At 37.5% G+C, this 15,515-nt stretch overlaps 2 protein-coding genes across 2 annotated transcripts; both read right to left on the bottom strand.

The window, feature by feature from the left end:
- Nucleotides 1–992: 992 nt before the first annotated feature.
- LOC133874070 (protein POLYCHOME-like) lies at nucleotides 993–4,370 on the bottom strand. Its single transcript, XM_062311904.1, has 3 exons — nucleotides 4,264–4,370; nucleotides 3,669–4,082; nucleotides 993–1,661 (listed from the first exon to the last, which is right to left on the bottom strand). Exons 2-3 carry the CDS (start codon nucleotides 4,065–4,067, stop codon nucleotides 1,302–1,304), a joined length of 759 nt encoding a protein of 252 aa, XP_062167888.1. The 5' UTR covers nucleotides 4,068–4,082; nucleotides 4,264–4,370; the 3' UTR covers nucleotides 993–1,301.
- Nucleotides 4,371–6,973: 2,603 nt separating this feature from the next.
- LOC133873051 (ras-related protein RABA4d) lies at nucleotides 6,974–10,406 on the bottom strand. The gene is made up of 2 exons (XM_062310764.1): nucleotides 9,813–10,406; nucleotides 6,974–7,701 (listed from the first exon to the last, which is right to left on the bottom strand). Exons 1-2 carry the CDS (start codon nucleotides 10,037–10,039, stop codon nucleotides 7,257–7,259), a joined length of 672 nt encoding a protein of 223 aa, XP_062166748.1. The 5' UTR covers nucleotides 10,040–10,406; the 3' UTR covers nucleotides 6,974–7,256.
- Between the last annotated feature and the right edge of the window lie 5,109 nt (nucleotides 10,407–15,515).

The raw sequence follows: 15,515 nt of genomic DNA, 5'->3' as shown, positions 1-15,515 counted from the left end.
AAAATTTGGACCACCAATTTTAATTTGTGCTTTGAATTATGCCTATGTCCGCATATATATAAGAGAAAGAAAATCATTTGGTAGTCTTATAACAGTCCAGTACGTAGCATTACTCTTTACTATATGATAAAAAAACAATAATATATACTACACTCTATCTCACCATTATCCCATTATTCTAATATAGCATTGTCAATCTACCCTTGAATTAAACCTAGTTAAAAAAAAAAAAAAAAAAAAAAATCAAAGATGAATTGACAATGTCACATCAACATAGTGGGATAGTAGTATGATAACATTATTCAAGCAAAAAAAAAACAACAGAATAATACTAAAAACTACATTTTTTTTAAGGATAGAAATTTCTTACAAACCGGTTTGTAAGAAATTTCTTACAACCCACATATAAAATTGACATGTGTCCTTTAAGCATATGAGAAGCATGTGTTTTATTAATGCTATTAAAAAAGCATGTAAAAAGTACATTCTATTAAAACAACATGTGTTTCCCACATGCCAAAAGACACATGTCAATTTTATAAGTGAGTTGTAAAAGATTTCCTATAAACCGTTTTGTATGAAATTTCTATCTATATAATTTCTAACATTACTCAAATATTTAATATATACATGTCGTACTACAGGGAAAGAAGGTTCCACCCCCACCCAAAACATGACTTTTACTTGCTCCGAGCCCAGGATCTTTGGGCCTTGTGGTTGGCCCACTTGGCCCGCATTGGAGAAAATTCTGATTTCTTTTCTTCTAACTTGTTGCCATTCATTCATTCATTCATACAGTTATTTACTCTTTTTGAAAGCCCTAATGTCTCTTCGGAACCTTAATTGCCCCATAAATCGCTTTGCTATGGAGATGGGCATCCAAGATCCTGAAAATCGCTTTTAGATATTTCTCCTAAACATAAAACTGAAGTGATAATTTCTCCTAAATAAACGCAATAGAAAAGTAGAACAAATTATGAAACAGAACTCCCTCCGATAAACCTGATGCTTCCTTATACTGCTCAAAAAGTAATGGTACATTAGCAGAGGCCTTCTGAAGAAAGGTCATTATGTACATCAAATCCAAACGATAGAGAAAACTGCCTATAGCCCAGATGTGTTAAATGCAAACTAGTAGAGAAAATATGAGATATATCTAAATCTACTTCAAGAGTCCCTAATATCATCAAGTGATGATCATGATTTGTCTCACCGCAGAGATTTCTTGTCCCTTCTTCTGTCCTTCGATTCTAGGTGCTCTTGTTTGTCTTTGGCTCTGATTAATGTGAAGTTGAACAGAATCAACGCATAGACATCAAAGTACGAACTCTTTTTTCCCTCTCCACCTTCTTAGCACTAGGGGTTTTCTCCAGTTTCTGCAATTCCTCCATCACCTCTTTCTCAACTACGTCGATTGAGTTCAAGAGTCTCTTCTGCGGTGTGAGAAGCTCTGATTCCCCCGCATTCTGATTAGTGATTCCAAGCAGAATCTTTGGAACTTTACCGACGGCTGACCTTGGAGAGATCAAAGAGAGATCGTGCTCGAGTTGAGCACCTGACACTAGTACAGAAGGATCAAGAATCCTTTGGCCCTCAGGAACGGGACTCTCAAATTGTTGGCCTTCGACATTTCCCAACCGAGCTCTTCTCCTTTCAATTGCCTAAGAATAGATATATCCAGAATCAAGTTTATTAGTAACCAAGTAAACACCTCCAAAGAACTACCAAATGCAAAAAATGCAATATCAAAAAGGAAATGAATCCCAATTAAGATCATGCTTGTTTCTTCAAAAAGTTGAGATTAGTGAAGTTTCCTTGGTATTGTCCTACAGGCAGTAGCGAAGGTTTCATAGTACCCATTTGATTTAGATGCCCAAGTGAAGCATCTGAAAGAGATAAGGAAAATCAAACACAATGATCAAGCGTATTGGGTGGCTCTCAAATTTGGTTTAGAGAAGACAAATATATCACCCACATCCTTTGATCAAAGGAAAAAGGAGTGGCAAGAACAAAATTACTTAATAAATGCACCCGCAAGTCATAGATAAAGGATGAGATAAATAGCCAAAAACTTTGCCAATCCTGTTATAGTGGTAAAGAGCAGGGAGGGGTCTTGAGTTTGATTAACACTGTTGACAGAAAAAAAAAAAAAAAAAAAAAAAAAAAAAAAAAAAAAAAAAAAAAAGTTGACATTTCCTAACCTAATTTCTCAGGGAAATATACATAAGCAAATACAGGTGAACAATATTAACATGAATTGGCATGAACATAAATTATGATTGAAGGACAAACTCAAGTATACGCAAAGAATGACCTTGATGGAGAAATAATCCACCAGTTCAATCCCCAAGTATCACAATATAACCATCTAGATTGTATAAAATAGATTGTTACATTAAAATGTAACACGGACACAAATGAAAAACATTCATTAGATGTGAGCAGGTTGGGTTTTATTGGGAAGAGTAATGCTATTTTTATCTTTCTACATTTTTTTTTCAAATCAACCATTAAATTTATATGATTAGAAGTTCTCCCTTCAATTGCATCTCCGTCGTCTTGAAAGGACAACTCTTACATAAATGGTAAATTAAAACCACATAAATGTCTCGTTTCCCACTATGTGTTTCAAAAAAAAAAAAAACCAAAAAAACGGAAAAATAAAGCGTGTTATCTTTAGATCCCTTAATATTACCAGCAAGAAACAACTAGAAAGAGTAGCTTTCAGAAACCAAAACTAATAGTGCTCAAAATATTGAAATCAATCTATAGTACCAGTGGATTAAAAAACAAAAACAAAATCCAAAGACCAAAACAATGAATAAAGGTAAAATCAAACAGCAAAAACATAAGAATTACAACTTCCGGGAAAAAAAATGAATCATTAACGTATGAAAATAAACAATTAAATAAGAAACAAAAAGAACAAGATTATATCAATCAGACAGAACCTTAAAATACCAAACATTCGTTTTCAAGAATAACAAAGTCGAAGAGAGCTACCAATCATCAAAAGCAGAAGCATTGAAATCGGATTTGTCACAACCACATCAATAACAAATAAATGTGTGTGTGTGTGTGTGTGTGTGTGTGTGAGAGAGAGAGAGAGAGAGAGAGAGAGAGAAATAAGTAGAATAAGGAATGCAAAATCCCACAATTATCCATAAAAGAAAACAGAAGTTGTTTTGTACCAAACAATGAAATTAACATTACTACTGATTCAAGAACTAAATTCAACTAAATTTTACTCCACTAATTTCTCAAAATAGTAGCTCAAAACTTCATCACAATCAAAATCGGAAACAATAAATTAGAGTAACAATTTAATAACAGGCAATTATAGAACTGAATGCAAGTATGCAGCTGAACTTAACTCCTATTCCTCAAAATCCATAGCACCCAAAACATAAAAAAAATTAAAATTTGTTGAAAAAAGGTACATTAAATGCCCTTACTCATTATCTCAACTACGCAAGATTCATCATAAAAATCCATCTAAAATCCCTACCTAATCGATCAAAAGCAAGAAGCCTCGAATTCCACAAAAACAACGATTAAACCATGAAAATCTACGAAGTCTCTGATTTAACCAAATAACTCAATCAAGATCGAACCAAAAAAAACAAATAGCAGAGAATCAGAAGGCTTAAGAAAATGTAAATTATTACCCGCGGGTCCCGCACAACCCAAGTAATTTCTTGAAGAGGGACTCTCGGGTACCAAGAAGGTAATACACTGCCCCTAAGTCTGCCCCGACCCGATCCCCTCGAAGTAGTAGGAGTGTTCGCCTGATCCGTAGCCGGAGACCCGTACAGAACACGTCTACGCATACTTCTTGGAGTTCCGAATCCACCTCTTCCGAGCCCACCACCTCGTGTCGTACCCAAAGCCGTTTGTCCACGTGTTGCCGGCGTCGTAGCAGTCGTCACCCGCCTGATCGGGGTTTCGAACAAGTTCGGACCCGTCTCCTGGTCCTCCAGAATAAATCCGGTACCGGCCGCTCTTCGCTGAGCGAACACGACAGCGTAGTCGACCGGCCTTGGCAGCCTGTCCCTGGATTCCGGCATATTTTCCCACTTAAACTGAAACACCAAAAACACAAACAAAGTACGAATTAGATGAAAACGAGCAAAGAAAGAAAAGTAGAGACGCGCAAATCCCAGGAAAATGAGATTTTCGCAAGAAAATGAAAACGAGATTCAAGCGGCGGCCCAAGTTCGTGGTTTCGGGAACGAATCGATCTGAGAAAGATAATGCATTCACCTTGAGATTGCTTTGCTAGGGTTTCTGAGGGGTTTGGGTCTCTTCTTGAAGGTATAAAAAGAGGAAGAGGAGCAAGAGGTTCTGCGATTGAGAGAGTCGAAATTGGCAAATTTTTCGAAACGATAAATGGGCGGTATTATAGAAAACCAGTTGATGATGGGTGAAAATTTTGAGACACGTGTCCGATCATCTTTGGCTGCTTCAAATTTCGAATTTGCCCCAAGAGCGGGATAGAAAGTCGTTTGTGAATCGAAATGGCAGCATTGCCCCTGAAATGGGAATTAAATAATTTTGACCAGATTTTATCATTTTACATTTTTGTCACACACATAATAATATCAAGACAAATGTTATTTCATATTATGTGATACATCTTAATTCATTTTTTTTTTAATTGGTCATATAAGGGTGTGTTTGAAATTGTGATTTCGTAAACAATAAGTGCGATTTTAAATCAAATCGCAGAACAAAAAATCGTTTAGGAACCGAATTTTTTAAATTTACGATTTAAAAACACAAAAAATATGCATTTTCAAATCACAAATAAGATAGTGTTTTTTTGAAAATGCAAAATTCTAACGGCCAATTTGCGATTTTAAATGCTAAATGCGATTTTGTCAAACGCTTAACTGCTTTTTTAAAAATCATTTTTTTTAAAATGCATATTTTAAAATTGTTATTTTAAATTATACTTTTTGAAATCGTAAATTCAAACAAACCATAAATCTAATGATTAATTTGACCAAAAGATGAATTGAGATATACTACAAAATATGAAATAGCATTTCCCTGACACCAAATGATTTAACATAACCACTAAGTTAAGAAAGGAAATAGTTAAAGGCTTTGTTTTGGCATGGGTATTTTTGTTGAATGATAAATTTCATTAAACCAAAATTGTGTCTGCATTTTAGGAAAAGCGTCGATTTCAAGCTTTTCCTAAAATGCAATTTTGGGCTTTTTTGAAGCCATAAAAAGCGCTTTGGAATAAGTTTTATGTTTTGTCTTAAGAGAATCCGGCTTCCATGCGGTAGTTTTAAACTACTGCATGGTGCTGTAGTGAAAAACGATACCGTTTTCCACTTAAAAAAAATTTGCAAAATTTTTAATAAATTTAAAAATTATAAAAATAATAATAATTAAAAACCAAAAATATTAAAAAATAAAAAAAATAAAAAAAAATAAAAAAAAATAAAAAAAAAAAACTTAATGGGTGTCGGCCATCCCCTTGGGCAACGTCGGCCACCCCATTATTGGCCAAGAGGGTGGTCGGACCACCCCCAAGGGCCTGGGGGTGGTTTCGACCACCTCATACGGCAAATATGGGGGTGGCTTGGACCCAAACTTTTTTTGTTTTGTTTTTCGTTTCTAGGCTTTTTAGGGGTGGTTGGACCATCCCCAAGGGCCTGTGGGTGATTTCGACCATCCACAAAACCCGAACTTTTTTTTTTTTTTTGGGTAATTACCTTTTCCCCCCATCAACTACCAGCCATTGTCAATATGCCTCCATGAACTGACATCTTGACCAAAAGAGAGCATCCAACTACCATTGTTACCCACTTTGCCCCCATCCGTCAGTCTAATTCACACAAAGACCAAAATGCCCTCTACAGTAATTAATAAAAAAATATTAAAATTAATATTTAAAAAAAAAAAAACTGAAAAAGGGCGCCACCCTTAGAATAATTTTTGTTTTTGTTTTTTTTTTTTAAAACAAAAAAATATATTAATTTTAATATTTTTTTATTAATTATTGTAGAGGGCATTTTGGTCTTTAAACATAAATTAATGCCCAAAAATGGAATATTCCATCCAAGTTAACGGAATCTTCTGACGGATGGGGGCAAAGTGGGTAACGATGGTAGTTGGATGCTCTCTTTTGGTCAAGGTGTCAGTTCATGGGGGCATGTTGACAATGGTTGGTAGTTGATGGAGGGAAAAGGTAATTACCCTTTTTTTTTTTGTTTCTAGGCCTTTTAGGGGTGGCCAGACCACCTCCAAGGGCCTGGGGTGGTTTCGACCACCCCATACAGCCAATCTGGGGGTGGCCGAGCCACCACCAAGGCCTTTGGGGTGGTCCGGCCACCCCAGATCGGCCAAGGGGGTGGTCCGGCCACCCCCTTGGCCAATAATGGGGTGGCCGGTGTTGCCCAAGGGGGTGGCCGGCCACCCCTTAATTTTTTTTTTTTGTTTTAATATTTTTGGTTTTTAATTATTATTATTTTTATAATTTTTAAATTTATTAAAAAAATTTGCAAATTTTTTTAAGTGGAAAACGGTATCGTTTAGGGTTTTAGGGTGTGTTTGGGATTGCAATTTTGTAAACAATAAGTGCGATTTTAAACCAAATCGCAGAACATAAATCGTTTGGAAACTGCATTTTTTAAAAATTGCGATTTGAAAACGCAAGAAATCTGCTTTTTCAAATCGCAAATAAGATGGCGTTTTTTTTAAAACGCAGAATTTTAAAGGCTAATTTGCGATTATAAAGGCTAAAGTACGATTTTGTCAAACACTTAACTGTATTTTTAAAAATCATTTTTTTTAAATCGCACATTTTAAAATCGTTATTTAAAATCGCACTTTTTAAAACCACAAACCCAAACGGACTTCAAAGGAACACATTGGCCATCGTGCTTGTGCGCAGGAGCCAGGAACTTGACTGAGAAGGCCGTACACGGCAAATGTAACAAGGGAACCTTGGATTAAATTTCCGAAGAAATGAATCTTTTGTATTAACAAACCTATACTCTCAACAAAGGAAGCAGCTTCCCTTTCCACACAGACGAAGAACATCTCAAAACCAACAAACACTTGAATATATAACATACATATTGGACATCAGTTTAACTGATGCACTCGCCCAACAATATGAATATCCTCCTCCTACAAAATGTGTGCTTTTGTTGAAAGGAATGGGGCCTAAAAGAACACATTTAGAACAATAAATAAACAAACAACTAAATAAATGGCAATAGGAGTTTAAGCTAAATTTAGGAGGAAAAGCAGCAGCCTTTCCTGCTGGGTTCCTGTTCTTGGCCAGGAACATTGATCTTGGTTCCCTTTAGAAGCCCCGAATTCCCCGTAGAATCTAGCTCTTCATTGGCAGCAAGCGTCTTCTTACTCAAAATCCGGTATATCTCTGTTAGAATAGTAAAAAATGCAGTTTCGACGTTGGTGGCCTCAAGAGCTGATGTCTCCATAAAGAATAGGTTCTCTCTTTGAGCAAACTCCTGGGCATCTTCAGTTGGCACTGCTCGAAGACATCCCAAGTCACACTTGTTGCCTATGAGCATAATAACAATATTCTTATCAGCATGCCCCCTCAGTTCTTCCAACCATCTTGCCATGTGGTCAAATGATTGACGCTTGGTCATGTCAAATACTAACATTGCCCCAACTGCACCTCGGTAGTATGCACTTGTGACTGCCCTGTACCTAAACAAAGAAAAAAAGGATATTACTTGATCAAAAGACCATGAACTTTGAGTAAATAAAAGCTTCAGAATCCTATATCTTCTTGTACAGAAACAATGTAAGAGCTTGCAATGAAGTGTCCTATGTTGTCTCTGGCTTAGATCAAAACTAAAGAAGTTTATGGTTAACACCCACAAACAGAAGAGCAAAAATATGTGGCCAAAGATTTCATTTAATAAAAAGCTTGCACAACTAACAACAAGAAAGATACCAGCTATAAGTTTATATACTGATTTACTATCCAGTGCTTGATTTACACTTCTCCAAACAAGTTCATCCTTATTATCAACAGAACAGAAAAAAGAGAAGTGCTTCTCCGGCAAAGTTGCTTGCTTTCAATTTTCAAGTTAGACATAATCATTCATATGCCGGATAGTCTAGACATTTGAAAAGGAAAAGTAAATTTTAGCATCTAAAAATGCTGTATAAGGTGTGTATCAATTAGAATGAAATCTTAAGCATTCCACATTGGATCACAAGAGATGAAAAAAACAGCTTCATCTGCATGCCTAGTCAGTTGCCCAATGGTATGAAAAACTAGCTTTCTTTCATTTTCCCATTGGATCACAAGGATATGACTTGATCAAAAGACCATGAACTTTGAGTAAATAAAAAGCTTCAGAATCCTATATTTTCTTATACAGAAACAATGTAAGAGCTTGCAATGAAGTGGCCTATGTTGTCTCTGGCTTAGATCATAATTAAAAGAAGTTAATGGCTAACTGGGCATAAGCTCAAGCAAAACCCACAAACAAAAGAGCACAAAAGATGCAAAAGTTGAGCCTGACTACGCTTCTCAAAACAAGTTCATCCTTATTTTCAAGTTAGACACAATCATTCAAACGCCAGATAGTCTAGACATTTGAAAAAGAAAAGGAATAAATTTTAGCATCTAAAAATGCTGTGTAAGGTGTGTATCCACATTAATTGGATCACAAGAGATGAGACAGCTTCATCTACATGCCTAGTCAGCTGCCCAGCAGAATTCACATCAGCTGGGTTTCAGGAAAGAGTAATGTTAGGACCATATTTTTATCATGTCAAAGTTAATGTGGCTTTTAAAATCACTATAGGATCAAAATCTAATAATACTTAATCCCAATTCCAATGATGATTTTAAGAGCCACAATAATTTGAAAGGATAAAAAGATGGTCTAATCCCTAGCATTACTCTTCAGGAAGTGCCTAGGGAATTAAGCACCATTAGTTGAATAGCTAACTTCCAAATGAGTAATTAATGATATATCTTATAATAATTACACAATGGAGACGAAATTATAAGAGGACGTAACTAAATTTGTGCGGACAAACTCTGGGAACCCAAGAGATATTACATGTTATTAGATCAAACAAGCAAACTGAAGTTTAAGCTAAAAGTCTTGATTGCTTAGGAGTTAACATGCTTGAGCATGCAAGAAGTGAAAAGTGTAAATATACTTTAACTAAAATGCTGATATGGTCAGGGAAAAACATATATCAAACAATGATGGACTGAAAAAGATAAAAGAAAAGCCTAGGATATATGACACATTGATCCTGTAAACAAGTTTTTTGTTTTTTTTGGTCCAATGGAAGCAGTTCCAAAAAAATTGTCACAGTTGTGTACAGAATTTAGAAACTCCAGATACGCAAAAACAAAATTTATCTTAACAAAAATATAAATTTACCAAATTACAATTGCTAAAATGAAGCCCGTGGACAATGTAACCATATCTCACTGTCTGAAGCTACTTTTAAGACACAATATCTCAGCAAAACAGTCCAGAACCTGCGACATTACCACAAAGATCATGACCACATGATTTCACATGATTAGATCCACTCCCGCACAGGATCTAGCTCACACTATTATTTTCACCTCACTATCATTTAGTACCCCGCTATTTCAGTAAAATTTGTCTATGACGATCAATTAAACAATCCCATTATCATCATACAAACAAAGAATAAAATTGGATCTTATTATATTTTTATTACCAGAAAAGCTATTTCTACAACTTGTTTCTCTAACTACTACCAATTCTAAAAACCAATCCAGGCCACATTTAATCAATAAGGCCATGGCGGCATACCTCTCTTGGCCGGCAGTGTCCCATATCTGAGCCTTGACGGTCTTATTGTCGATGACAAGCGTCTTCGTCTGGAACTCGACCCCAATTGTAGCCTTCGAATCCACGCTGAACTCGTTCCTGGCAAATCGAGCCAGCAGCTGAGTCTTCCCCACCGCCGAGTCTCCGATCAGCACCACCTTGAACACGTAGTCGATCTTCTGGTTGTAATCTCCGTACAAGTTCGACATCCTCAATTGCCTCTCGAACACACAGATTCGGACATACAACACTGTGATGTGAACCTTTTTTCAGATCAATCATACGCATATACTCTCATTATAAAGGATCCGAAGCTTGGATTTCAACATAAAATTTTGGAAATTAATGAGGGTTGGCTGGGACGAGAGAATGTGGTTAGTGAATTAGGGTTAGGGCTTGAGAGGGAAATTAAGATCAGGAATTATTGGACGTTGGCGGAATTTGTTTGAAGGTCTGTGTAGAGAGAGAGTCAGGGAAGACCAACGGCCAACGCGGGACCCATTTAACGGTTTTTTCAGTAGGAGAAACTGTTTGGCTGTGTTGCAGGTACACGACATTACGGTATCCACAGAAGTTTGTTGGTGGATCTGATGAGGATCCATTTGAATGTCATGTACAGTATGTAGATAAGGGTTTTGGACCTTTTGGTTATGATTTTGAGGGGTCAATAGATAACAATATATGTGTTACTCAAAGGGATTCTGTATGAGTAACTGATTTATTATTCAAATATTAATCTAATGATTAATTTTATTTTTTTTAGGGTTAATTATAAAAAGATTTTTCTAAACTATCGGTTGTTTTTAAAGTAGTCTCTTGAACTACCAAGTGTATTAATATGACCCTCCAAATTGCCAAAAAGTGCTAAAAAGACCTCTGTTGTTGAAATACTCTTATAATACTATTGTCATGTGTCATATATTTAATTCAAAAATAATAAATTTAAAGGTCAAGAAAAAATTAAAAAAAAAAAAAACAAAGAAATATGAAGGATTGGCTCAAGCACCCCTTTGGGCCAATGAGGGCTACCCCCATTTTTGCCAATGAGGTTGTCAGCCACCCTTGGGCCATGGGGTGGCTCCTCCTTTTCTTTTTTTCTTTTTTTAATTTTTTAAAACTTTTATTTTTATAGTTTTTATTATTTTCAATTTTTTTATTTAATTTTTTTTTTTTGAACGGAATAATCTCTGCATATTATTGATAAAACAATAGCAATCATAACAAAAACAATTGATTCCAGTGAATGGAATCTAGGGATCAATACATTCCCTACGAATAAAATGACCTATACAGTCCGATGTCTCCTCTAACCAGCACATGTCTTCATAATGTTCTAGAGCTTCCTTTGCCAAAGTATGTGCGACTAGGGGTGGGCATGGGGCGGGGTGGGGCGGGTTTCGGCATTTTTTGGCCCCGCCCCGCACCTTTGCGGGTTGGAAATTTCCAACCCGCAAACCACACTTTATAAAGAGGAACCGTGCGGTGCGGTTCACTGCGGGGTGGGTTTGTGCGGGGCGGGGATTGCGGGGATTGCGGGGCGGGGCGGGTATTTTGAGTGGCATTTACGTAATTTTGATTTTATTTTGTAAAAAATAAAAAATTCAAAAAAAATACTAGTTTTTTAAATAAAAAATTAAATTCATATTTCCATTCAAGAACATTTTCCATGGATTAGCCTTTTAAACTAAAAGCTCTATTAATTATAAGATAAAATTCTAAGAAACATGATTTTTATTTTCTCCCATCAACAAAGCATAATGAAAAATGACAAGAATAAAAAGCTATAATATTTCACTATTCCATGTCATCAATTTTCTTGTCTTTTCCAGAAGTAATGAAACAATTATTTCAAATAACAATACAATAAAAATGTGTACACTTTAACATCCCATAAAATTGAACCATAAAAATTGTATTTCTCACACAATGAAATGAGTCCACTAGTTAATAAACAACTAAACATGAAAAAATATAACAGTCAATTGGTTAGTAAACATGCAAAAATATAAAAGTGAACCAAAACAATTTAAAACAAAAGGAATGAGTGAATGAATAGACGATTAGGTTTTCTTTCTTTCCTTTTTTTTTTTTTTTTTTTTTTTTTTTTTCTCCTTTGTGCGGGGTGGGGCGGGGTGGGGCGGGGACCCGCGTTTTTTAAAAGTCTAAACCCGCAACCCGCCCCGCTCCGCATAAATTTCTCAAATTAGGATTCTAACCTGCAAAAAATTTCGAAAATCGGGTCTTCTGCGGGGCGGGGTGGGGCGGGTGCTGCGGGTTTTGCACACCCCTATGTGCGACAGTGTTGCAGTCTCTAGTAACGTGAACAAAGCTTGCAAACCGGAAATCATTTAGCTCTTGGACTATACTTTCAATGAGATGGCCACTCGAAGACAAAAAAAGGGGATTGGAGAGAATCTCTTCCACTACTTGCGCAGAGTCTCCTTCAAACAAAACTTCAAAGAAGCCCACTTCTTTACAAAAAAAGAACCGCCCAAAGGGCAGCCATAGCCTCCGCTATCTTTGGTTCAACCAAGAATGGTTTCCTGATGCATCTAGCACCCAAAAACCTCCCCCTATAGTCTCTTGCTACTATGCCCAAGCCAATGCATTTACCCTTCACATTTACAGCAGCATCTCGGTTTACCTTGATTTTTCCATCCATGGAAGGAATCCACTTCTTTTCCATAGCCTCGGTAACCTGCTGCTCATTAATTAGCAGATCCCTATCCAGTTGCAAACATCTTCTGTATTCCTCTATAGCCCCTACAGCCCCATCAAAAACTACACTTGGATGTCGAAATTCACCCTCAAACACATATAAGTTTCTGCGTAACTAAATCTGGCATGCCAAAACCACCATCAACTCCACAGTATCCTATCAAAACAGTGAATAAACTCTTCCAGCAATGCCTCAAAACTGGCAAACTCACTTCTGCACTTTTGGAACACTTGATTTTCTCCCCCCCCCCCCCCTCAAACGTCCTGAGCTGCCGGACAGCTCCATAGAACATGAAGAGTGGTCTCAGGTTCCCTCTTACAACAGGGACAAAAGCTATTGTCAACGACTTTGCGCTTTGCCAGATTGTAGCGAGTCGGTAGAATATTATGGCACGCAAGCCAAGTGAAAATTTTAACCTGATTTGGTACCCGCAGCGACCATATGAACTTCCACACTCCATTTCCTTTATTTGATTATGAGCTCTGGCCACAAGCAAGAGTGGATAACTCCTTACCTAAATGATACGCACTCATCACTGTAAAAACTCCATTCTTAGTTGCTTTCCAAATTTGTCGGTCCTGGGGAAGGCATGGACTCAGCGGAATGTTGGAAATAACTTGAGCCTCTTCAGGCAGGAACACTTCTGTGAGGAGTTCCCTTTTCCAGCAGCCTTGGACCTGGTCTATCAAATCAAAAACCATAGCAGTTTGCCCAAGCAGATTTGTGGGAGATTGAACTGAATGAGTAATTGGCGTAGGCAGCCACCTATCCCCCCAGATTTTAATTGAATGCCCATCACCAACTCTCCAAAGTAGCCCTTGTGAAAGCAGCTCTCTTGCATTACAGATGCTTCGCCAAACAAACGAAACCCGAGCTCCAATGGGTACCTCCATAAAGGTAGAGTTTGGAAAATATTTTGCTTTAAGGAGCCTAGCAAAAAGTGAATCAGGGTTTTGAAGAATTCTCCACCCTTGCTTGGCAAGAAGAGCTTTGTTAAACATAACCAAGTCCCGAAACCCAAGTCCTCCTACTGCTTTAGCCACTCCCATCCTCTCCCAACTCATCCAATGAATTTTCGAAGTTTTATTCATATGACTCCATCAAAAGCTCTGCATCAGTGCATTGATCTCCTTGCATAAGGATATAGGTATTTGAAAGACCCCCATTGAGTAAGTAGGGATTGCTTGCACCACTGCCTTCAATAAAACTTCTTTACCAGCTTGGGACAAGAAGTTTACCTTCCAATTCTATAAACGATTTAGTACCCTATCTTTTATCTGCTGGAAAGCCTGCATCCGTGATCTACCAACAAATGTAGGTAAACCAAGATAAGCATCAATGCGATATGTTTCTGCTAAACCTGAATACCTGAGGATTTCCTGCCTCCTCTCCATGCTCGTGTTACGACTGAAGAAAACAGAGGTTTTGTTTACATTGAGTTTCTGTCCGGATGCATTTTCATATATACCCAATATCTTCATCAGCCTATGCCACTCCACAGCATTTGATTTGCAAAACAGGATACTATCGTCCGCAAAGAATAAATGGCTAATTTTAGGACCTCTTGGAAAAGATGGCACCCCTAAGATCGCACCTCGTTGTTCTGCTCTTGAAATTAGAGCACTAAGAGCTTCCGCACAGATGATGAAAAGCTATGGGGATATGAGGTCCCCTTGGCGAATCCCCCTTGAAAGCCGAATATCCCCCACTGGACTTCCATTAATAATTATTGAATATTGAACCGAGGTCACACACTGCATAATCAAGAACACCCACTTCTTATGAAACCCCATACGGAGCATAAGCGCCTCCAAAAACTTCTATTCCACACGGTCGTAGGCTTTGCTCATGTCAAGCTTAATTCTCATGTAGCCTACTTTGCTCCACAACCGGGATTGCATAGTATGCAGGGTTTCAAAAGCCACAATAATATTGTCCGAAATCAGCCTACTGGGTATGAATGCACTCTGTGAGGAAGAAATAATAGATGGCAGAACTACTTTGAGCCTATTGGCCAGAACTTTTGAAATAAGCTTGTATCCCACATTGCACAAACTAATAGGCCGAAATTCAGAAACACATTCAGGTTTAGACACCTTTGGAATAAGAGCAATATGGGTTTTATTTAGTTGATTATCCATCTCCCTAGTATTAAGAAAATGAAGAACAGCATTGCATACCTCTGTGCTGATTGTTCCCCAATTTGCTTGATAAAAACATGCAGATAAGCCATCAGGCCCTGGAGCTTTCATCGGGGGCATTTGGTGCATAGCAGCCTCAATTTCCTCCACAGTAAATTCAGCAAGGAGCTGTTGATTCATCCCCCCAGAAACTTTCTGGTCCACTACACTCAAACAATTATCCATCTCCATTTCAGTACCAGCCCTAAAATTTTTTGAGAAGTAAGACACAAAAGCTGCTTCTATTTCCTCCTTCGTGGAGCACCATCTGCCAGCTGAATCCTTAATATGTTGGAGTTGTGACCTCTGCTTTTTCTGTGAAGCACAGGCGTGGAAATATTTGGTGTTATGGTCACCAAATTGAAGCCATGATTCTTTCGCCCTCTGTCTCCACTTCAAGTTCTCTTGTTCTAACAGGAGATGCAACTCGTCCTTTATCAAACGTTCCTCTTCTTGAAAATCTTCATTATCAGCCATCTGAATATCATGAAGCACCTGCATCTTCTCCCGGATCCCCTTCTCCACAGTAGCTTTTTGCTTCCGCACCCACTTTTTTAGAATTCTCCAACTACCAGAGAGGTTGCTATGGAAAGTCTGTCAATGGTCTTCAGAGTTATTTTTAGCCCTCCACACTTGTTTGATTAACGCCCCCTGCTCCTTATTGCGCGCCCATGCAGCCTCAAATTTGAAGTGTCTACATTTCTGCCAAACTCGTTCATGTTTCGACAAAATGAGCATTGTTGACACTTTCTGGTAGTTTAAGGGGTCATTACTACACTTAGTAGT

This window comes from Alnus glutinosa, chromosome 7 (genome assembly GCF_958979055.1).
Source record: "Alnus glutinosa chromosome 7, dhAlnGlut1.1, whole genome shotgun sequence".
NCBI classification, from domain to species: Eukaryota; Viridiplantae; Streptophyta; class Magnoliopsida; order Fagales; family Betulaceae; genus Alnus; species Alnus glutinosa.
The sequence above is the reverse complement of the archived record's forward strand: the minus strand, read 5'-3'. Positions and strand labels throughout refer to the sequence as shown.

Excerpts from the sequence above, each read along its gene's own strand:
- LOC133874070 (XM_062311904.1), bottom strand. The coding sequence starts at position 4,067 with ATGCCGGAATCCAGGGACAGGCTGCCAAGGCCGGTCGACTACGCTGTC. Across the intron at positions 1,662-3,668 it reads GGGTTGTGCGGGACCCGCGG|GCAATTGAAAGGAGAAGAGC; the intron begins GTAATAATTTAC and ends ATCTATTCTTAG.
- LOC133873051 (XM_062310764.1), bottom strand. The coding sequence starts at position 10,039 with ATGTCGAACTTGTACGGAGATTACAACCAGAAGATCGACTACGTGTTC. Across the intron at positions 7,702-9,812 it reads GACACTGCCGGCCAAGAGAG|GTACAGGGCAGTCACAAGTG; the intron begins GTATGCCGCCAT and ends TTCTTTGTTTAG.